Source organism: Haplochromis burtoni, unplaced genomic scaffold (genome assembly GCF_018398535.1).
Source record: "Haplochromis burtoni strain Fernald_Lab_line unplaced genomic scaffold, NCSU_Asbu1 Contig_172, whole genome shotgun sequence".
In the NCBI taxonomy this organism is placed as follows: Eukaryota; Metazoa; Chordata; class Actinopteri; order Cichliformes; family Cichlidae; genus Haplochromis; species Haplochromis burtoni.
Genome location: NW_024582533.1, coordinates 757,152 through 781,043, shown reverse-complemented (window position 1 = coordinate 781,043; position 23,892 = coordinate 757,152). Strand labels below are relative to the sequence as shown.

Below are 23,892 nucleotides of genomic sequence, written 5' to 3'. Positions count from 1 at the left end.
GGGAAGGAAGGAAGAAGTAAACAGGGACTGGGAGGTGAAAGGTATCTTTGCAAGACAACACCACAATGACTGAGCGCACAGGAACGACAGCAGGTAAAGCCAGGTAAGCACAAAACAGACGGCAAGCGAGGAAGCACTGATGGAAGGAAAGGAAAGAAGGGAAAGGTTTAGACGCTGCTGAGAAGGTTCCCATTAACATGGAAATCACTTCCTCTTCTCCGGCTCTCCATGGCTCACTGATGGCTCGGCAAAAAGAGAATGGCTTTAGCTCCTATTATTCTGCGTGAGGGGGCACACTGCCAGGTCAGATGAAAAAGTAATGCAGAAAATAAAAAAATAAAAAAAAACTGTCAAGGCAGTCTCTTTGCGTCCTGTCGCCTTGCATTTTTTGTGCTTTCCCTGCGAGCAAAGGGCCCGGGAGTTGCTGGAAAAGGTGTGATGGATTCACCTAATTTCCACAGAAGCCAGAGCTGATACACAAACTAACGAAAAAGGAAGCAGGGACAGGAAAAGGCCCTGTTTGGGGAGTTTAATTAAGTTTTAAATTTCCAAGTTTCTCCTCTTGCGATGGCAGGAAAAGTGTGGAGAATGTAAGAGCCTCTCGGGCCGGATTGCCTACATGTAGGTCTTTTGGAAACCTCGTGTTGTATAGGATGATTACTGCGCAATGAATCTCTGCTCAGAGGCTCTGTTGGCTGCACGGGATTGCTTCAGAAAAGCTCATCAGGGGGAAGCTCTGCCTGCGGATTCCTCACAGGAGCTGCCAATTTGATGTGGTTCTAATGTCAGCGTAAAGCCTCATTTGCTGTGCATGTATATGTGAGGAAGAACAAGAGAGTGCAAGAGAGGGGAAAAAAGGGGGGTAAAATGAAAAAAAAAAAAAGAAAGCCACTACCAACAAGGCCAGCTGACCCTGCTACTTTAACGCTCACGCAAACTGCTGGGCGCAAGGCACGCACACGCATGAACACGTAACGTGCAGGCGATGCAGTTAGTGGGCTGCAGCAGAATTCATACCCACGCAGGGTGAAAGCCTAGAGGAATCTATCCAAGCAGAGCTCTGTACTGTGCCACCATTGACTCCAGGGCACTGCAATGGCAGGCCTAATTGTGCGTTGTGATATGAGGGAGCCATTTCAGGAAAAGGCTTTTCATGCCTCGGTGCTATCTCACGCCTCTGAGCTGGCTGCATATACGGAGTGTTTTTTCTTTTTTTTTTTGCTTAAGCGCTGCACTGCATGTGCCATTGTACGTGTTAGTGAGCAAGTGCGTACGTGTGAATTCTCCAAGACGGTCTTAAAACACATATAATCAGCTAAAAACAGGGTTCCCCTCGTATCATCCAGCTGAATCAGGCGCCTCGCAGCTCGAGGACAGCGAAGCCTCCAGAGGACAAGAAACAACGAAAAAAAAGATGCTGAGAGCTGCTTGTGCAAACAGACTAATGTTTCATCACTGCTCTTTGTATCAGTCCATGGGCACACAATAGTATTTCCAACTTAGTCTCAACAATTAAAAGCTGTGAGTTAAAGGCCGCTTCAGTACGCACAGCTTTCAACAAAATCCAGTAATCCAGCCCTAAACTAGTCATATAAACTGCAGAGAAACGCACATGTGTACGTTAACAGCTGCAGGCACATCTGTGTGTCTGCATCGCAGCTCCTAAACACATCAGTGAAAACCTGCTTCATTTCATTTCCCAGCATCGCTTCTGCTCTGCGTGAGCTGAAGGGATTTTTAGTTAGCCTGATTATCACTGTCGCCACAAAACCATTTGCTTTTACGCCCCTCTTTCCTCTCCCCGTCTCCATCCCTCCGTTCTGTCGTCTCCCTCCTCCCTCCTTCACGCTTTGGTGAACTTGCCCCCAGGACTTGCTTTCATGCATTCTAAAGAGTGGCGGCTTCGTGTCTTTATCGTCCCAGTCCAAACAATGGGAGACGTCAGCACGTGGGTGGCGATCATTGGACAGTGCGACGGGGACGGGGGCGGCCGCGTTGGACCGGATTGGCCTGCGCGTGTGTCCCCTAACTCTGATGAGCCCATTACTAGTCCACAAAATGCACATTAGTCATGGCATTTAACTAAATTCATTATCGATGCCCTATTGAAGGGGACGTGTGTTATTTTCGATATGCATTAGATTGCGCTGAATGTGATTGGACTGCTAAGAAGATAAGAAGAGAAAATGATGTTGGCTCATGCCAGCTGGTTTCACTGTTACATACAAATCACAAATTCTAACCTGCACCACCCTCCCTCATGTTCTCCTTATGTTATTTTTTAAAGATTAATACTGCGCGAATAATTCTTCATGATTAAACTTTGATGACCAACATTGACCCCAGGCGAGGAATTTATTGCTTGGTGGGGACGGCAAATGTTCATTAACAGTAGCCACAGTAGTTTACGGTGGGACTGTGAAAGTGAATGGTTTGACGAGTGGGATTTCTCAGCACAGACACTTTCTGCCACAATGACTAAAAATGATTGTGCGCTGAGGGTGTTTTAAAACAGGAACAGATGGGAGAGTGTGTGATAAGGGACACAAGGGTACCGGGTGTGTGAAGAGCACACACTGAGAGCGAGTGGGAGTCAGGAGTGTGTCCGTATGCGTGCGCGCGTGCGCCTGTGTGTGTCTGCGTGCGCTGGCAGGCAGGGATGTGTGCACGTCTCTGGGTCTGACAGGAGATGACAACGTCTGTCACTTCTGTGCGATCCCGTCTCCTAACCTCTGACTGATCTCGCAAGCGCGCGCGCGAACGTGCACGCGTGGGCGCGTGCACAAACACGAGCGCAGGTATCAGAGGCCGAAAAGCAGTAACAACTGCAGGAGGAGCTCGAGCCACAGATAAAGAACACACGCACAGGTTAAGCCATTGTGTCAATCTGTGTGTACACGTTTAGCTCGCCCACTCATCCCCCTTTGTTGTCCTTACGCCTCTTTTTTGGTTTTTGCGAGTCTCATTCTCACTAAAGGACATAATACCCTTTTTAATGCCTACCGATTCCCTCCATTTCAATTACACCCCCGCGCCCGTACTTGCACATTTGTCTCCTTGTCTCCTCAGCCTCTCTGTGGTTTCCTCTACATTCTCTGAGCCATTTCTCACCCACTCCCCGTTCGCTCCCTCCTGTTGTCTCACTCCTTTGACAACTTTATCGCACCTTCCTCAGCGTCTCCATCTTTCTCTTTTTCTCCTCTCTTTCAGGAAAAAAAGGGCGCTCTTGAACATATACGCACACCGAGTTTTGTATTCACTCGCACACACACACCTCCCCGTTCTCTCTTTCTGTCTCCTCCCATTCACACTCTCTCTATTACATCCGAGCTCTCCAGGGAAATGAATTAGTAATATTTATGATGAAGCCTTCTCCGAACTACTCCCTCTATCGCTCCTTCTCCCTCTGTCTCTTCTCCCCGGTGCATAAAATGACACTGATCTTATCGGCGCTACCTATGTAGTCATCTGTCAGCTCATCTATCTTTCCATCCATCAAACTGCTGGGAGAGTGATGGCTCCCTCAACGTTTTTATGTGGCACCGTTGGCAAGCCAAGGTTGTTTGGAAACCACATAAAAACAGGAAAGCGGCACCTGAGCCTCCGTCTGTGGAGTTGTCACCGTGCAGAGTTGTAGCTGCTCATGCCCAGTACATTTCAGCAAGCACAAGTTATGCGTCTCCGGACGCATTTGGGAATTTCTATGAGTCTGCTGCTCCAACCGTTACAAGATTCTGAATCAATGTTTTGCCCTTTGACAGCCGACAGACGTATTCGAGGTGGTAGAATTGGTGTACAGATAGGATTGGGCCAGATCAAATGAAATGCTGACATTTCACCGAGAAGACGCATACACAGAGTGACATTTCACTTTCAGTTTTTTTAAGTGGTCCTGATTTCAAATGTGGTTTTGAATCATTTTTGATGTCGATCACTTAATAAAGTAGATTTTGATTATTTGCCCCACTCTTTGACATGCTTTAATTGTTCTCAATCTGCTTTTAAAGCCCTGGCTCTGAAATACAAGCCCCTTTCTTTTAGCCCACAGTGCTATACGCACATTTTAAAGTGTTTATCTATTCAATAGCTTTAGCACTACGTTTGCATGAAATGTTATAGTACGGCGTAACATAATTACAACAGCTAGGACCAATAAGGACTACGACAGAGTTTCTTATCGTGATCTCATAATTCTAAATTAGTATGATGAGGACAAACTAAAGCAATGTGAGGAAAGCGATTAGGCTTTGTGAAAAGCCCGAGGACTTTACTGAATGTATTTCATTAACAAGAAATGCGCAGACCCAAGAGGAACCTTCCTATGTTATGTTTGAGGATGTTTTTTAAAAAGAGTTTAAAAAAAAGTTAAGAGGTGACCAATCAAACCTTTTTTTTTTTTAAACAGTACAGTATTCATTAGTTAAGATTTCTCTAAAGCAAGGTCTCTTATTGGCTTTCACAATATGTTTCCACTATACTATTTTATTTTAAAAATAAAACAGTATAGTGGTATAAAGGCTCAGCTTTTTATTCATATTCTCTCCTTTTTGATTTCTTTATCGATATATATAACTGGAGTAAAAAAAGAAGCCAATTCCATCTGCTGGCAAGGATTTTGTGATTAATTGTTGAAGCCTCCTGAAGAGCTTTTAGTAAATTCAGGAAGGGGGGGGGAGAGATTTCTCAAATGACTTTATCCAAGGTCAAAAATGAGATCTCAAGCTTAAACTCAACCCAGCACAAGTGAGACATCCAGACGCTTGCAAGTAGACCTTGAATTGTGTATATATTGTAAATATATCATATATAACTCCATAAATAATCACAGGGAACCTGAGGCTACCTTCCACTTCCATTTCAAATACACAAGTTAGTTGATAAAAATTTAGGAGGTGAGATCAAAGTGCAGAGCTCCCAAAGCTGCATTTGTGCCAGGAAGATAAACGTTACATCTTATACAGTGTAATGTGCACCTATAAATACTTTACGCACATACATGACCGAGTTACATGAATACAGTAAAACAGTGTCCTCAGCTAACATTATGGCAGAAGTCTGATCTGTCAAAAGCACAAAGGCCGTGTTAGTGTATAACACTCTGATCTTAACTGGGTCGCTGCCAATATTAAGTCCAATATGTGATTATTATAATGAAATGAAATGATCCCCGTTTTCCATCTAACATTCATCTCTGTGTTTTCTAATACACTGCAGTTTTCTAATGCAACAGGCAGAACTGGGTCATGTTTATTTTTGTGTTCTTGAGATGTCAGGTGTTTGCACATCTTTGTTTTCCTTTTCTTTGTTCTGTCTTTTATGTGTCATTTTCTCAGGTGTAGAAAATGCTACAGGGCGATATTAGCATTTAATTTTGATAGCGTGTGTGAAAGGTTTTTTAAAACAAAATGAGGTCGAAAAGGTAAAGGTTGGATGATTTTGATAAAGTTTTAAAAGTTTAATATATTTTTTAAAGGCTTTAAGAAAAAAAAGGGCATCTTAAAATTTTAACCATGTTTCCCTCCCTTATCGAGCGGTAGGACTTAATATGTGTTACGTGTTAATAAATAAAGTGGTCATCTTATTTTTAGGTACTCTTCCAGCCGCTCTTTTTCAATTTATCCTAGGGAGAATTCAGCTTGGAGTACACACAGCCATAAATTATTCAGCTATAGTAAACATGGGAAAACATGTCTGAATAAATGACTACATGGAAACAAGGGTATGAAATTTCAAATCAGCCCTCAAACAACACCACTATGGTCCTGCTACAAATTATATGAAGCTGTGAAAGCCCTATCGTCTTTGCCGGATTTCCAGTAGAAAGTCATTTACTATAGCAGTCCTGAAGCGGGGTGACAGAGAGTTAATTATTTGCATTTGATACCCAGTACCCATGTTTACTTTCACACAATTACTCATCCATGTATTCCACTTTGCACCGGCATAATTAACAGCTTAATCAGGAAAAGAGCTGATGTGAAATGAGACAGGAACAGACAGCCGTCTGGCTTGTTAACGACGCGTCGCTGAAAACAAACATTTTTTTAGTTTACTTGTGTCATAAAAAGCAGACCCGCTGAGAAGCGGGTATTCCCAGTATTAACACTTCTAAGTGGAATCATGTTTCTGGGATAAAACTTCTATAACTCTGAATTTGTGTCAGGAGGCTACGGAAAACGATTTCTCGCTGCTTTTGCGTTGTTGCCGTACACAGCTGTTCAAAAAGTGCTTTTTCTTTAACAATTTGATATGGATGGGTCTAAAATTAAAAGCCTTCCCTGCACCAAAGAACTAAAATCTAAAAGAAACAAGGTCCTGTCCAAATACATTTGGAGCACAATGCATGCCATTTGATAAAGAGTGTTTAGAGCGTTATGTTTGCCAGTGAAGCATCTGAAAATATCCCACAATCTCCACTAATCATTTAGACAAAAAACCTCCAATCTGCACCGTAGCCTACTTTCCCTTTGCTATACTGCCTCCTCCGGGCACAAGAAATCCCCTGATGGCTTTCAAAACTGAACACACAACAAACCCACTTAGTTCCTAAAATCATGTTTTGGATAGTGAGAAATTCAAGGGCTCTGTGAAGAGACAAGCCCACAAAGCAGGCTGTTTTTTTTCCTTCTTGTTAAGGCTATAATGTACAGCCAATACCTGGTTCATACGTACCAGTGTAATCCTCTCCCTTTGCTAAATGCCACAAGGAATAAGCAGTGTTGACCTTGGGAGACGCGGGAGCCGGATTTGAGGGTGTCTTTTTAAAAGCCTGGGTGTGTAATTGAGTAGAGCGGCGGGGTGGCAGGCTTTGATGGTGTTCGCGCAAGCACAAGAGAGCATGAGTGCGTGAGGGGGAAGAAAAAAAAAGGCAAGCAGAGGCTCAGGGATACACACAGACATCCAGAAAAACGTAGGAATATGTGGACTGTTTGCACACCGAGACACACACACAAATTCTCTAGGTTACGTGTAGGTTAACATCAGTGCATTCAGCAAAGCAAACTCATACAGGGAGTCATCAGAAGAACATGAGGAGGTAACAGCCAACAGATTTTGGTGCACGGTGAAGGTTTAAAGGAGCTACCAGCACCGTGAGACTCCTCATCACCCACAAAGATCAAAACAGGGCCCAGCTTTCCTCCAAGAAGCCCTCCAGGCCTCAGGTCCAAAACACCATCCTTGATGGAGGTTCAGCTCAGTTAGCAAATCTGCTACTCCAGTACATCATTACCCCAATTTTGGCAAAGCTTTTATCAAATAGCACATCACCCTGTGCAAGTAATGCATGTGGAACGTAGACTGATCCAACAGTTGCACAGGTTGTGGGAGTAGTGCTGCGGTTTGTTTCTATTGTTTTAACTTGCTGCTTACCCTTGGTTTCATTCACCGGTTAGATTCAGCAACTAAAAACTAACTGATTAACTTCGAAACAGGTCGTTGTTTGGGTTAAAACATGTCTTTGTACACTGAAAAATTGCATTTACCAAATGGGTTTGGATATGAGACCAAGGAGTACTTTAAAGTGTTCATATTTGATGGCTGTCACAAAAGAGATGTATTTGAGACTCCAGCAGGGAGACCTGGCTAAAGGGACAGGTGCGTGTCACTGCTCTACATTCACTAAGAACATATTGTGGATTTACTCACTGCTCATTAAAAAAAGATGACCAGGTGGTGCTATAACAGAGGCTGTTACACAGCTTAGAACGTGCTACTTGGAAGCATATGAGTAAGCCATCAGTTATTCTACATTACCTCAAATGACACTGAAGCTAACGTAGCAAGCTGAGCTACAAAAGCCTTTCAAAGATATTACATTTTAAGCTACGTTTAAAACAAATTACTTTAAATGAACCAAATTGGTGAATAAAAGTATCAGTGAAACAGATCTGCAGTTCATTTAAATTCTGTATTTAACAAGAGGTGCTCTCACAGCTCCAAAACCTTGGCAATTTGGCAACAAAAACAATGAAACTCATGAATTTTTCAAAGCACAGTCATGGCACAGACCAAGTCTCAAGCTCCTGAGTCTGTTTTCCTTTGCTCCCGTGTTAGACCTCATTCCAAGAATTGGTACATGATGTCACTGTCAAATGGAAGCGGTTCTGTCGGCTTTACCTGCATAACCGTATTCGGTGATGGAGTCATGCATGCATCTCAAGTTTTCCATCAGATTTTAGCTGAAAGCTTCCCTGTGCTTGAGCATCGGAAATGCTCTACAGCTCCTGTGGTTTCTGATACACTACGGCACTTTCACCCCATGCTGTTTGATTTAGAAAACAGTGACTTTTTCAGCACAGCACAGAGAAATGCAAACTAGTTATACTACTACTAAGATTGTAACTCCATCTAAACTCTAAACACACTGTTATGATCAGCATACATATCGACAGCTATTATTGATAAATAAAATGTCTAAATATTACCAGGAAATATTAAAATCCCACTACCATGTGAGCTAAAATCCTTATTCTGACAACGAAATTATATGAAATCCGTTTAATTATAAGTTTCTGACTCAGTGACTTATATGAAAACTGGGAGAAGCTCAACAACAAGCAATTGCTGTATCTTTCAAACTTAATGTCTGAGTACGCTTGGTTCAGTCACACATTTAAAATGACTTTGCCTTGAATTTCATTTATAGAAAAGAATTTCAAATTGTAGTCGCGCCTATTTTACAACAGCCTTCAGATCACACCAAAGCTCCAAAGTTCTAATGAAAAGAAAAAACGTGTAAGAATACAATTGCTATGCCAAAGATGCTTTATGCTGTTATTTTTTATCTATCTATCTATCTATCTATCTATCTATCTATCTATCTATCTATCTATCTATCTATCTCATTAACACTTTTAGTAGAGTAACTTACAGTACTGTACAGTCTTGAGGCGATCCTCTTTTCTCCATATATTGCTAAGAAAATGGCAAATATGGATCAACCGAAGGCCAAGATGCATCTCTCAGTTCTTGTTTCAGGTCTTTGCTGAATTTTTTAATGCCTCTTAAGGACATGCCTGTCATATACAGTTGATCTGTTTTAGATCGATTCTTTTGTCCTCCACTTGAGCAGTTCCTTCTGATTTTTTTATTTACATAATGTACACTATGCTGAGATACGCCAAGTATTCAGCTAATAGTTCTTGTTAAAAAAATACTGCTTTATATTTGTCAAACTATGATAGATTCTTGGTACATTTTTATAGATACAACTGAAGAAACTGTTACACATTAAATGCTTTTATTAGAGGCTAAGAGTAACAGAGTGCCTAAAGATCCATCATCTATCCTACAGATACAATTTAAAATGGGTTCTTTGCCAAGTTGTCTTTGATGTATAGACACAAAACTGGCTCACTACTTGAGTGATGTTTCTTTTTTCAGGCTTTGATGATTCATATCTCAGCATTATAAGTGATAGCACATATTATTAAATAAATACATAAACCTTCTAAAAATGGTCAGTATAAGGACTGGACTGAAAATGAGTGGAAACCAGCAAATATCCAAAGAAAAACTTTGAAAGACCCTCAGAAAGCTGAAGGGCTACTGATCAAGACCATTTTAAAAAATTGTAAGAAAGTCAAGGTCCTTGGAAGTAAACTATGCATAGTACTGTATGGTTCCTACCAGCTCCTCTACAGCAGTCATACAAAAGTGATTTCCCAACTCCTGTCCTCGTCACTTTAATTGGAAGAAGGTCAGCAATTAAACTGGAGGAGACGGAGCTGCTTAGAGGAGAAATGGCAGAAAGGACGACCTTAAGTAAAATACGAGGAGAACCCTGGCGACCAAGGCCACATGATTCTCTTGATCATTCACAGGAGGCCTAACTAGCTTGTCCTTTCGAGGGTATGAAAGAACACACCTACCATTCTTTTGGTGACATACCAAAGAAGAGAATTAATTAATCCCAGCCTGTCTTATTCACATCAGTCTAGTACATGAAGAGGAAGATCTGCCTCCTATTTGGAAGAATGATTAACATTATAATCGCCAACAGGACAATATCTAATAACCCGTCTTGATTACATCATCTTCACCATTATGCCAACCGCTAATTTGGTCTATATTTTGTTTAATCCACAAGAGTAAATTTTAATTTGATTTCATTTATCAAAAACATATTTCATAGACTGCAAGTGCGAAAGACCTATCACATCTATGATTTTTACTAAAACGATGTCATGATTGCAAACAGTGTAATTCAATTAACCATATTCAAAGTTATTAGGAAGCCAATTAGGGTTTCCTACATTGACGTGCTGTCAGATTGTCTGATATAATCTGACAGTGTAGCTGCTGTTGGAAATAGCAGCCGATCTATCATAGCAGAGGCAAGCTAAATCCATGGCTGAATGTTTGATGAGGTACTTTGCAGCCCTGCAGGAATCTCCTCTGCCTGACTGCTGCTGTGAAAATCCTGACAGGACCTGCAGGTCAGAAAGGTCCAACAACTCTTCTGCCTTCTGGTGCAAAACAAACATGGTGTTTATGCTGTTATGCAGCTCAGTGTTTGTTTTCTCTTCATCCCTTCCCTATATTGGAAGCTAGAAACTTTACACAGGCATAACAAAATGGTTAAAAGTACACACAGTTATTTTACACTGGCTGATGGCTCCACTGTTCTTGCACGGCGTGTGCTCTCGTGAGCAGTGGGCAGTATGTACAGTTAGCGTGCATGTATGTGGGATGTGATGCACTCTCTGCAGCAGTAATTTTCCCCAGACTGCTGCCTCTCTATTCCTGTTCTATATTTTATTTGGTAGCAGTATAAGCTGCTGAGTTACTCACTCTGTGTGAAGCGTGGTGGGTTGTCATTAACATCGGTAAGCCTGACGGTTACAGTGGTGGTCCCAGATAATCCTCCTAGGTGCCCCCCCATGTCTTTAGCCTGAAGCACCACCAGGTACTGGTCCTGGGTCTCCCTGTCCATATCGGGTACAGCTGTTCGTAGAATACCTGGAGAAAACACACACATAGGGTAGCATCAAAATGACCATGAACCTTGGTTTCTACCACTTGGCAACAAATGATCACAATACATCTGCGTGAGACTGAAACTCTTTTGTGATCAATATTTATAACTTTATGATTAACTGAACTTTCTGGCTTTAAAAATATACTTTCTGGCCTGCGCTCTGTTTTGGAAGAAAATCTCTCTGCACAGCAGGACCTCATCCTGCTCTCTTCACATCTATAACTTCCTTACAATCTTCTTACTCTCAGATAAAATATTGCAGTCACACCTTTGGTATGTGGATCTATCTCTTACACATTTGAAGGTACCACTTTCTAATTAGGCACAGCTTTCCGAGTTTACAGTTAATTTGACTGTTTGCTGTAAAATCCACATGCTGTGATCAGTCTTTAAGAATTGCGTTAATGTAATAAGTCTTTATTGATGACTGAGTCAGAACCGCCAATAGATCTGACAAGAACTAAATGTCCTATGAAGTGGTAAATTAATAAACAGACACCGTAACCTTTTATTAATGACTTATTAACATTTATAACAACAGATCTGACTTCCCGTTATGAACTGAGAAAGTCATGACCCTTTATTAAAGACTTCATCAGCACCGCAGTTACACATGTTAGGAAGTCATTAATGAAAGGTCATTCTTGATTTCCAGTATGCCATTTAGCCTTCAGGTATAAATGTTAACAAGTTGTTATATAACACAGTTTGGTCCTGATGGTCTGCAACCCTTATTTATAAACCTAAGTACTGGTTATTCCATTAGAGTCACATAAAAACTAATTAGCAGTGTTGCCAGTTTTGAAAAGTACACATTCCCGCAAACTTAAACAATGTACATGCAAAATGAAACAAATGTATCACAAAAAGGTCACAAGCCAGCAGAAAAATACCACTCAGTTGATTTTATTGCAAAAGAATGTCCACTTGTTAACAGGTCATACATAACACCCAAAAATAAAACAACCCACTTTTTATGTGAAAGGGCAAGAATGTCAGCTCTGGCTTTCTATAAAATGCTTGGTCACAGTGATGTATTCCTCAGGCTCAGATTTGTGAGATTTATCCATGATGACGTCGCCCTGTGAGCACGACACAACCACAGTCCTGTTGCACGAGCACTGAAAAAAAATGTCAAGTGTGTGCCGCCTGAGGAATGCACTGCCTGTATATTCCTTCACAGCAGTCAAGATGAAATAAAATGGGTTGGGAATTGTCAAATGTTGCTCACTTGTAGCAGAGAATGACAAAATCAACACTCACTTTCTTCCTTTACAGCCGCTAATCATTTGTAGTTTTATGTAGTTAGCTATAAAAAAATAGTATTACAGTAAATGGACCGCTTGAATCCCCCATGCAAATATTAATGCAGGCAAACTACCATCAGGCCTCTGTAAAATATAGGTAACGTGCTAGATTAATTACTAATTTCTGAATTATTCATGCACCCTCTGTAAATCAGGTGGGCTAACCCGTCCAAGTTTATTTTGTATATTTTGCAGATAAATACAGTCATGTGAAAACAATGTTTGCATAGGACTCTATGCAGTCCTGTGAAAAACATCATCAGAGCTTCCATAGAAATTAAGAGGGTAAGTAACAGCTCGGTGCTGCTAATCAAATGAACATTGGTAACTAATCATTGGCACCTCTGTAACTGTTTTGGCAGTTTGCTGGTCTGGAGCATTGAGCTTAATGCAATGCTAGAATCTTCCCAGGAGTGTCTGCTGGACAGATGAGACCAAAGCAGAGCCTTTTGGCCAAGACACACAGGACTGCACTTGGAGCAAACCAAGCATCGCATATCAACACAAACACTTGTTAAGCATGGTGGTGGAGGGTTGATGATTTGGGCTTGTTTTCCAACCACAGGACCTGGGCACCTTTTGGTCATTGAGTTAACCATGAACTACTCTTTATATCAAAGTATTCTGGAGCCAAATGTGAGGCCAAATGTTGTCCAAAACTGGGTCATGCAATAAGGCAATGATCCCAAGCGAAGCAGTAAATCTAAAACAGAATAGCATTAAGGTTTTGCAATTAGCCGGTCAAAGTTTAGATCTTAACCTGACTGAAATGTTGCAGTGGGATTTTAAGCTGTGCATAAACAAATAATGCTGCAAAGAGGAGTGGGCCAAAATGTCTCCACAATGATCTGTGAGACAGATAAAATCATCCAGCTGCTGCTTAAGGTAGTTTTACAAACTATTGAATCACAAGCCGTATTTAATTTCTCACAGGACTGCACAGAGCCCTATGAAAACATTCTTTTCACTTGACTGTATGTGTAACTATTCTCATAAATGATTAATTTAAAAGTCCTGACATCCACCAATCAAGTTACTTTTACAATGCACTGAAATCAATTGGGTAAGGTTCTGTTATGTGTGTAGAAGGTTTAGACACCAACAAGTGAGCTTTAAAACAAATAAGGTAAAAAAACAAAACAATAAAAAAGTAGAGGAAAGCACAAAGAACAACCTGGGAACATGAGGAGAAGTGGAGGGCAAACAGATGGACGGACAACTGACCGAGGGAGAGAGAAAACTGTCAAGCACACAAAAAAGTAAAAGATATCAAAGCAAAACAAAAACAAAAAAAACTATGAAAGTACGAAAAACTAACACGGAGACAAACAAGAGGGCAGAGACAGAGGAGCATGGCCGACGCGGTGAAAGGAAAACATTGGGAAACACAAGAAATGATATCAAATTCATTCAAACTTTACACAAACAGCATGGCAGCACCTTCAACAAATAAACTTGCTTTAATTTTAGATGGTGGCATCTCTGTTGGTACGGTGGTTTACTCATCCTTCCCACGACAACAGAACTGTAATTTTACCGGTGTACTTAAACAACAGACCAGTTTATGGCGTATAAAATTCAGCTTACGACACAATAAACTGTAAAGTTACCACTTATGTTAGCAGTTGTTTTATCATTTCCAAAGCAATCCTCAATTTGTTTCTGTGTTAAAAGCCCGTAATTTGAGTTTAATCGAAGTGTTTTTAAAGTTCTGCGTTGCCCTTTCACAGCCTATTGGACGATATCGACGTGCGCCGTCACCGAGCTGCTTTTCCTGACAATGTGGCAGTTTTTCTGACATTTTGGAGACACTCACTTTCCATTTGACAGCTACAATATATAACTTAATGTCCCGTTGAAGGCGCACAGAAACACACGTACATAAACAGATATGTGAAAAGGGGGCTCATCTGGAAAAGACAAATCACCACGCTGCAGCAGATAGACATGCTGACAGAGCATAAAATCACGTTCTGTGTCTCATGCTCTTTAGCGGCACACAAAGACGAATCATTTACTCGCGTTCGACATCGATCACCTCCCCCGTGCAAATGACCTCATTCTGCTACATGTGATTGGATGTTGCACATCAAATTCTGCCCGCTCTCGCCCAGCATCAACCAAAAAACACCGGCCTGGATGACTTGGCAGCTCAAGGTGAATCACATTCAGCCTGGGCTGTTTTGAATGCTAACGAACGAACAGGCAGAAATATGTCGAGCTTTCTGAGCAGAATTCATAAACAAACAAAGTAAATGTATGAGCGAACGCGCTCGCCTCCGAGTGCACATTCTGAAAAAGACCCTCGGTGATGGAACCGACGAGAAATGGGGGGTGATTGAAAAGAGGGAGATAGGGAGTCGAGAAGAGGAGAGCGGACATGTTCGGAATGCTGAAGCTCTTCTGAAAGCACAGTGTCACGGCTAATACACACTGTGTGGAATTAGGCTTATATTTCAAAGAGTCCTGCAGCTCCCTTTGGTTATTTGAGAGGTCCTCACGTGCCGAGGCAATCAATTACCAGGCATTGACATTCAATGAGCAAAACACGAGTGCTGGCCACCTGTGACTGTGTGGGCAAAATAAATGCTCACATGGAGGCTCTCACTTCTACAGGCAGACAGAAAAAAAAAATCTGAAAAAGTTAATAGATATGGAGTTTTACTGTGAAACTTAATGTCTCTTCAATGCGCGCTGCCTATCAAAACAGCACCTACAACATCAAGACAGTCAGTGCTCCATTTCTGACTAAACAGAGCTAAAAGTCCCCTCCAAGGTAGACTGCTAAAAAAGTAATCATCATAAAGTTAAATAAATTAATTAATAAATAAAGCGCCCTCCTCCACCCTCAACCCCTAAACGCTCGACAATAAAACTTTTTGCCCTCAGGTGACGTGTGCGAGACTCCGACACGGTGACAACAGGCACGCCAGACGCCTTCTTGAAGCCCTTTTGTAATCTGCCCTGCATCAGAGATCATAAGCCTTCGCTGACGTGTGTCTTTAAACGCGTCTTTTTCACTTTTGCTTCACCCAGAAATAATAATATTAGGCTGTTGTTCGGCACACGCAGCCTGGCGGCGTGAATACATTTCTGCCAGCTCATGCTGGAGCGAACCGCAGAGGGGGAAAGAGGTGGAGGTGGGGGGAGGGGGTGTGTGCTTGAAAGAGCAAGTGTGTATGTGTTTGATGGGGCACAAGTGGGAAAAGGGGAAGAGAGAAAGATGGATGACTAAGTGTGACAAGAGAATGGGAGTTGCACTGGTGGGGGGGGGGGAGTGTTGCTTTCAGTGTGTGTGTGTGTGTGTGTGTGTGTGTGTGTGTGAGAAAGTCAGAGACATGTTTCTGTACTCATGCATGCAGGTCCACGGGTTCCCCAGTGTTTCACTCCACCTGTGTCTCACACACACCTACACGAACACGTGTGCGTCTCCTTAGGCCGTCACACAGCACAGACATGTCGGGTACTGTGAAGACCGAGCTCAGCTGTTCGCTCCTGAACATCTTGCATGTATGTCGCTTTCCTGCTGCATGCGTGCGTGTTTGCCTTCTGAGATCTGCGCATCTTTTACATTCGTCCGCCCACGTGTGTTACACGCAAACGCACATAAGCACGCTCACCTGTCTGGGGATCGACAGAGAAGTACTGCTGGCCCTGCACCAGTGTGTACACGAGCTTGGCGCTGTTCCCATACGTCGGGTCATCAGCATCTGTCGCCGTCACCTGGATTATAGACGTGCCTGCGGGGAGGGCAGACGAGGAAGGAAGGACAAAAGGGAAATAAAGAAAAGGAGGAAAAAAAGAAGAAGAGAAAGGAAATAAGCAACAAAACAAGCCAGAGCTGGAGCTAAGTAGACAGACTACAGCGGTACTTTAAGAGCATAAGAAAGCATTATATCAAGACAACCTCCACTCTTCTCTCCCACTCCTTCTTTTTCAATCTCTCTCCGTCAGCAGCGTGACAAATAGTTTATCCTTCCCCCCCCCACCCACCCACACACTCTCTCCTTCATCTCTCTTGTCGCTCACCTTCCTCCCCCCCCCAATTCCCTCTGTCTCACTTCATTTCTCTTCATCTCTGTCTCCAATTCCCGTTTGCTTCCTCTCTCAATCGGACTGTCTGTCCCTTCAACAGGCCTCTCTCCCTCTCTCACCCTCTCCTAAATCTTCTTTCTACGGCTGTTGCTGAGTCAATTTGCCAGGAAATTTTTTGTGGGGTATATTTTCAACAAAAAATGAAACTATATGAATATATGAAGCGTAAACACTTTTCATATATCATGTATTTGTATGGTGCATGTCTGTATTTATACAGAAGTGTATGGGGAATGACTTCTTCCAACGGTACTCAGAGGCAGATGAGATGGAGGAGGAAGACGTGGATTTGAGGGAGCAGCTTCTATTCTATATTTGATCAAAGCCTTGAGAGAATCACTATGGAAGAAAAAAAAAACAAAAGCCAACCACCACCACCACCACCAACAGCAACAACAACAAACGTGCAGTTTAAAGTACGCGTGTGCTTGCGTAGGGAGAGCAGAAAGGGGGCATGAGATCAACCGGTTACTGATCCATTGTGGGTAGTTAAGAATCAGAGCGGTTATTGACAGAAAGCAGATGTAAAGCATGTAAGCGCTGCACCTCAGAGAGCCAAAGACTGATGGGAGAGAGGTTTTGTTTGTTTCAAAGAAGACTTGGTGTGGATTCAGTTCGTCATGCAGTCGCACATGTAAAAACAAAAGATCATTTTAGTTTGTTACAACTAGGATCTCATTTTATAGCTCTTTTCATCTATAGTAGAAAGATAGATGACATATTTTACTGACGCTTATGCTTTGTCATATTAGCAAAGCTCAAGCTTGGCTGGATGTGTCTTACTTTCTACTTGACTGAACTGGTTTCACAGCAAGAAAATAACATAACATGAGCTTTGAACATACTGCCACAGCATCTCGTGTTTATGGACTTTATAGTTTTGCTTTATTTTGAGTATTTTCTGGTGATTGTATTACTTACTTTCCTGGTTATAGTTCTGTTCATATTGCTGGTTTGTTCCATTTTCAGTTCCTGTTTCTTTAGAGTTTATTTTTCATCCTCTTGTGTCAGTAAATTCGTGTTTGTTTTTCAATTCAGTTATCATGTTTCACTTCCTTCTTTATTTTGATAGTTATTTGTTCTTTGTGCCTTCTTTGAGGTTTCCCCTTGTCTCATTTTCCCTGACTTTACGCACCTGTGTGTCCAACCTGGTGTTTAAGTCTGACATCATTAGCCATTTCTGGGTCCAAACTCCGCTTTAAAGTTAAGCAAACACTGCGGCATCACCGAGAGTTAAAAACTGTCTAAATCCTTTCATCTTTAATAAAATGATCAGCGTTGCTGCTTTACCAGGTGTAACAATTAAGTTTAACATCCAGGCATCCATGAAAAGAGGATTTATGAAATTTAACAGAGTTAGAAGTTAGCAGGAAGTTAACTTGCCTGCTTCCATCTAAAGATGACACACCATGTTCTGACTGAGAGATTTCTGAAAAATTAAAACGTACAGCTCTGCTATCACTTCCAAAATAAATGAAGACAGAAAACTAAACAGCAGCGATGTTTGTAGTGCTACTGAAGTTGGGCTAGCTGGTATATAACGATGTGCTACGTGGTGGCGGGCTACAGAGCTATGGTTAGCATAATATAAACACAGTGAACAATTGAGATAATCTATCCACAATATGAAGTTAGTCATTAATATACTGCTGCATGGGCTGGGCTGTAGTTACATTGTAAGGTTTTAAAAACAGAGCTTTAAATTGAACAGTGGTAATAAAAACCAAGAGAGCCCAACAGTGATCATTGCCTTTTTTTCATGGGATGTGTTCAGATTAAATAGAACAAGATACCGAGCATTATAATATGTTAAAATCACAGTAGCCTTAATAAATGCAGAGTAGTTTGCAGGGTTCATACGTTATCACTTAAAGACCAGATTCCCATTATTTTATTTCTTTAGGATTATTTCTACAGACTAGCATTAAAGGTTCGCTTGAGTTGTGCCCCCCACCCGCCAGAATTTGAGAACCACTGGGCTCAAGTGGAAGCTTCTGGAGGTAAATAAACAAACACGCTTTCAAAGGGCTTCAGACAAAGTTTCGAGTGCATTGATTCAAAAGATTCAAGACCGTTGTTGCCCTCCACAGAAGAGATCACAGCAAGAGCAAGGTATAGTGTGGGAGGTCAGTGATTATGCAAAGGTAGCCTGTAACCAGCTAAAGGTCTTTCTCACATTGGCTAATGTTCATATTCATGAGTTCAAGAGAGCACTGAAATCTGAATCTGTGCATAGCTTGGCTGCAGTGAGAAAGATTCTGCTCTCAAAAAGAGAAGCTGCTGCCTGTCTGTTGTTTTCCAAAGATCACGAGAACAAACCTGAAGGCTTTTGGAATAATGCAACAAATTTTGGTTTAAATAAGACACTTCATGTTTGGAGAAAGAAAGACACAATAATCCAGCATAAGAACCTTATCCCACCTGCAGTTACTGTCATCTGTATCAGTATGATGGTTTAGGTCTGTTTTTCTCCATTTGTGCCAGGTTAGCTTACCTTCAATAGGGGAAGCAATGAATTCTGAATTCCACCAGCGATTTCTTAAAGAAAATGTCAGGACATTTCCCTGCGAACTGAATTTCAAGAGAAAGTGAGTCATGCAGTAAGACAATGACCCACAGCCAAAGATTAGTGAAAGAAGAATAAAGCCAATGGTTTGGAACGACCAAGTCAAAGTCCTGACCTTAATTCTATAGAAATGTTTTGGAATGAGCTGAAGGAAGCAGGAAACCCGCCAACATCAAACGCTGAAGCTGTTGTTAGAGGAGACGAAATCTCCTCTAAGTACTGATCGATAGTTACCAGAAACATTTAGTGGCGACTACAATTTCTACACAAGGGGTTCACACAAAGATGCTTTTACTTATCACAAATATGTCTGTCTTATTGTATCATTTTTAGCAAAAAACTAAAAGACAACTGGTTCGTCTCAATGCATTTTTAAATTTTAAAGGGGTTTGAAGTGAAGCCACACATTACAACCACAATAATAACATAAACTGCTCAGAAAATGAAACAAACAAAGGGAACAGCTTTTATCAGCATCAAGTCATTTAAACTTGTGGGATATTGATCTGGTCAGTTAAGTATCAGAGGGGGGTTGTTAACAAGTTTCAGCTGCTTTCGTGTTAATGACATTAACAACAAGTGCACTCGAGGGGCAACAATGAGACAAGCCCCAAAACAGGAATGTTTGTACAAGTAGAGGACACTGACATTTTCCCTCCTGATATTTTTGGACTGTTTTTCACTAGTTTTGCATTTGGCTAGAGTCAGTGTCACTACTGGTAGCATGAGGTGATACCTGGACCCTACAGAGGTTGCACAGGTAGTCCAACTTCTCCAGGATAGCACATACGTGCCATAGCCAACAGGTTTGCTATGTCTCCCGCACAGTCTCAAAAACATGGAGGAGATTACAGGACCGGTATCTGCTCCTTTGTGCAGGGAGGAACAGGATGAGCGCTGCCTGAGCTACAAAATGACCTCCAGCAGGACACTGGTGTGAATGTCTCTGATCAAACAATCAGGAACAGACTTCATGAGGGCGGCCTGAGGGCCCGACATCCTGACTAACATATCGTTTTTGTACTCTCTAGCTTGCCACATCATTATTTTCACTTTGATTTTCTGTGCTTCTTTGAATTCAGCCCTCTGTATGTTGATTTCATTTCCAGTCATCAGTATCCAGCACGACTGTCTTTTCTCACTGAAATCTGATGTGTTTCCAAAGTGTTCCTTTGATTTTTTTTGACCAGTGCACAAAAATACCAAAAACATCATTTACAGGAACACATTTTATGCTGAATGAGTAGTTTTCTCTGACAAATAGATGCCATTAGATTTTATTTGCAAGCAAACAATCAATAATGTCACTCACAAACCTTCACCGAGTCAGTCGAATGGATTAACGTTTGGTAGAAGCTGCTGGCGATGTTTACAAGAGACGCTTCCGCTAAATACATTTGACAGGTCTGATGTGTTTGTCTAATCAGCTGGACCACTTTTTCCTCTTTCTCCATCTCATCTGGACAGTTATCTTGACAAGTATAATTTTACAGTAAACAGAAATGACTGTGAAGCCGGCAAAAATAACAACCGAGATTAAAGAAACTGGAGTTATACCCGAGAGTTGGCGCGCATTCTAGCAAATGCTTGATTTTTGAGTGTGTTATTTATGTGCTCTACTGTCTTACAATGCAATGCCCAAAGGAAATGAAGTGGCTGCTCAGAGCGGCAAAACATTAAACAAACTGCGCGGAAGTCTGATCTTGGAAATAAGAAAAAAAATGAATTAAATGAAAACCCAACTGTATTTATTTATTTATCCATCTCAGAGTACGGCTCACCCTGCTGTGGCATTTCAAACTCTGTGGGTTGTGATTGACGCCTGCTGGCGGGTGCAGTGCAACTACATGGTAAATATATTTATATATATATCTGTATACAAATCTATGGTTTACCTACATCTGCTTTTAGTTTTAGTAAAAAGCCTGTAGTGTGTGTATTTTATTTGAGGGACTGAGACACAGTAAAAGAGCAGAACAGGAGAGGAATATTTTTCTGGACCCATGTTTTCAGATGTTTGGCCATTAATTTAATCCATTCTCAGTTTTGATTTCTCTCTCCACTTCTCCCATCTTCCTGCGAGCTTGAACGTAAATTATTACAGCGCTATGTGCACTTTATGTTTCAGTTCAAAGCACTCCACTATTGCAGCTTCGCTCCCAGACTACAAAGCATCTGCGTCTGAATGTCTTTATGTTTTTGGCTTTCTTTTTTCATATAGATATTGCAGATAAATGCAGAAGCACATAAGGAGCTAAGTAGACCAAAATGTTTCTTTTGACAGCAGTAAAATAAAAAATAAAAAACTAATCAAACTCAGGGATCAAACAATATAGTTCTGAGGTTGATGCAACAAGTGCTAGGCGGAGGCGAAGCTATTGGCATGCACCCTTCCAACCGTGCTCCATGTATACAGCCACACTCCACAAGGATCCAATATTCACAGTGCTGTGCATCCAGCTAAAAGGAGCAGACCTACAGTAGTGTAAGACATCTGTCCTCTGGGGCAACAGGAACAAGACTCATTCCCCCAGCTATATATGTCTAAGAATATTGTTTTTTAAAATATTTATACTGAAGGTTAAACTTTAAATGTGAGTCATTCTCTTGCAATGCTGATACACATCTGACAAGATGTGTGTAACCAGTCGAGTGAATCCGACACAAAACGGGAACATGTTTCGAGCAGCGGATCAGGCTCGGTTCCAGCACACCTTGCATCAGCGTCTCGTTGCAATAGATGAGACATCCTCCATCCTCTCCTCCTCCCTCCCAATCTCACCCTTAAATGCGTGATGTAAAGAGTGTTTGATAGGATCCTCGCCGCTGCATTCCTCAGTCACGCGTGCTGCAAAGCGCCTCGGTAAATATTGAATCGTCAAGTAAATATTGAATCTGTGATTGACTGAACAACTCAATCTGAAGACGGAGCTGCTGTGCGGAGCAGACGCTCATAAGGTGGCTGATAGGATTACTAAATAGTCCTCGTCTGCCTCATCCCCACATCCCTGGGCTTTGCCCCGGCAGGATGCTGGCGGGGTCATTATTCTAATCTGAATTAAACAATTCAGCGCAAGAGGGACCTTGATGTTTTGGAAAACCCTCTAAGAGGCAGATGGTGAGGACATCAGGCCAAATTTGCAGAACTTTTCTAAACAAACCAGTTTAGGGGTGAATTATTTCAAATAATACCCACTTTTCTGGCAAATTCTAAAGTTTTCCTGAAAGTAATTCTGCTCACTTTAAGAGGGAAGAGTGCCTCTTAAAGTAGAATTCATTTTCAAGGGTCTGAGCAGAGTTTAAATGGAGATTAGAGTACTTTTTGTACATACAAACTATTTCCTACAAGCCCTCTGCAGTCATGCTTTGAATTACAATCTTAGACACTTATTGTCACTCTGAGATCTCACTGCAATATGAGCGCAAAAATCCCCGACCGCCCCTCCTAATCTCTGCCCTCTCCTCGTATTTCATTCCTATTCCACGCATCCCAATCACCTTACATCTTTTTCGGCGGTCACAGAAATGTTATCGGGTCGCCGTGGCTGTGACATGAACTCTATCACCATGTTTCAAGTGAAAATGAAATAATTTTTGGGAATGAGGCAGATCAGGTTAGAACGTATTTTCATTTTCTGGATTTCCAGTTTCATTTAAATGTCGGTTTCGGGGCTTTAAAAAAAACCTCCTCTCTATCCTCATGAATTCAGATGAAGTGTGCTGTTTTTTTTTCCTGAGATAAACAGTGTCCCTCACATGGATGAAAAAAAAAACAAAAAACAGGAATTTCAAAGAATTTTAGATTGCGCAGCTGGTCCCCGCCGGCCGAGGTATTCGCGATTGATTTCTAATGGATTTAAAGGTGTTTGCCCCGGAAACCTACTTTTTATTGCCTTTCCACGAATGGCTGCATGTATTCATTTTTGGGAGAAATCCATCCATCCTTTATGCCACAGCAGAAGCATTTCACAACACTTTGCTTCACGAACTGGGGCTCAATTTTCCCAAAAACCTCGTGCGAGTGCAATCACAGGGTACGAGCCCGGGTGGGTGTGACCAAGTAATTCTTGCCATTTTGATTCACAGTGCAGTGTGGGGAAAGAGGCTGGAGCAGTATGCATACATAATTAAGAGGCTGAATAGATTATTCACAGTTGGAGTCGAGACATGGTTTCAGTTATGGACAGTCACATCAGCTCATCATCCCGTTTTAAAGTGGATGTCAGTTTCCAAATGAGCTGAGAGGAAAGTTCAGGCTGCTAGAAAACTGAGTCCCAAAGCAGCAGCGCAAAATACGCGACTCGAGTATGAATAGACGGCCTCCCTAAGAGGCAGATTATCCCTCCTTTTTTTTATGTTGCTCCCTAAAATGTGTTTCTATTTGTACATTTGCTCAAGCGATTAAATGCTCTGTATTCAGTTACATACGGCATATTTGGTCCACATTTATATGCACACAATCAAGACCCAGCTGCATATGCTAAAACAAAAACAAGTCTGTTTAAGTCATTTACATGATTGCATAAGCTGGAGCTCCCATAATAATAATAACAGCTGTATGATCTTTCTAATAGCCCACACGGTTTGACCTTTGCATAATTATATGCTGCACATCTTTTAAATCAGCAAAGACGAAACATATGTAGTGTCTCAGTCCTGCCGCTGTGTGATGGCCACAGGTATTTAATCAACAAAAGGGAAAGGCCTCATACATCCTGCAAGCAGCTCTGGTGACAGTGTCATTAAAAATCAGCTATTAATCTAACTTATTACAGATTCTGCAAGCTTCCCATTTAAAATGAGTTCGTATTTGCATCTGACTTTTTAGATTTTGAAGAGGTTTGTGTGACTGTGTGTGTGTGTGTGTGTGTGTGTGTGTGTGTGTGTGTGTGTGTGTGTGTGTGTGTGTGTGTGTGTGTGTGTGTGTGTGCGCGCGCGCGCGC

General features: G+C 41.6%; 1 protein-coding gene across 3 annotated transcripts in view; it reads right to left on the bottom strand.

The window, feature by feature from the left end:
• Positions 1 to 23,892, bottom strand: part of LOC102305092 — a 157,740-nt gene that overhangs the window by 52,863 nt on the left and 80,985 nt on the right. For all 3 annotated transcript variants that reach the window (XM_042225491.1, XM_042225490.1, XM_005933643.3), the window contains 2 exons: positions 15,909 to 16,028; positions 10,795 to 10,962 (listed from right to left, as the gene is read on the bottom strand). In XM_042225491.1, the coding sequence (XP_042081425.1) occupies positions 10,795 to 10,962; positions 15,909 to 16,028 (288 nt within the window). The remainder of the gene's footprint in view (positions 1 to 10,794; positions 10,963 to 15,908; positions 16,029 to 23,892) is intronic.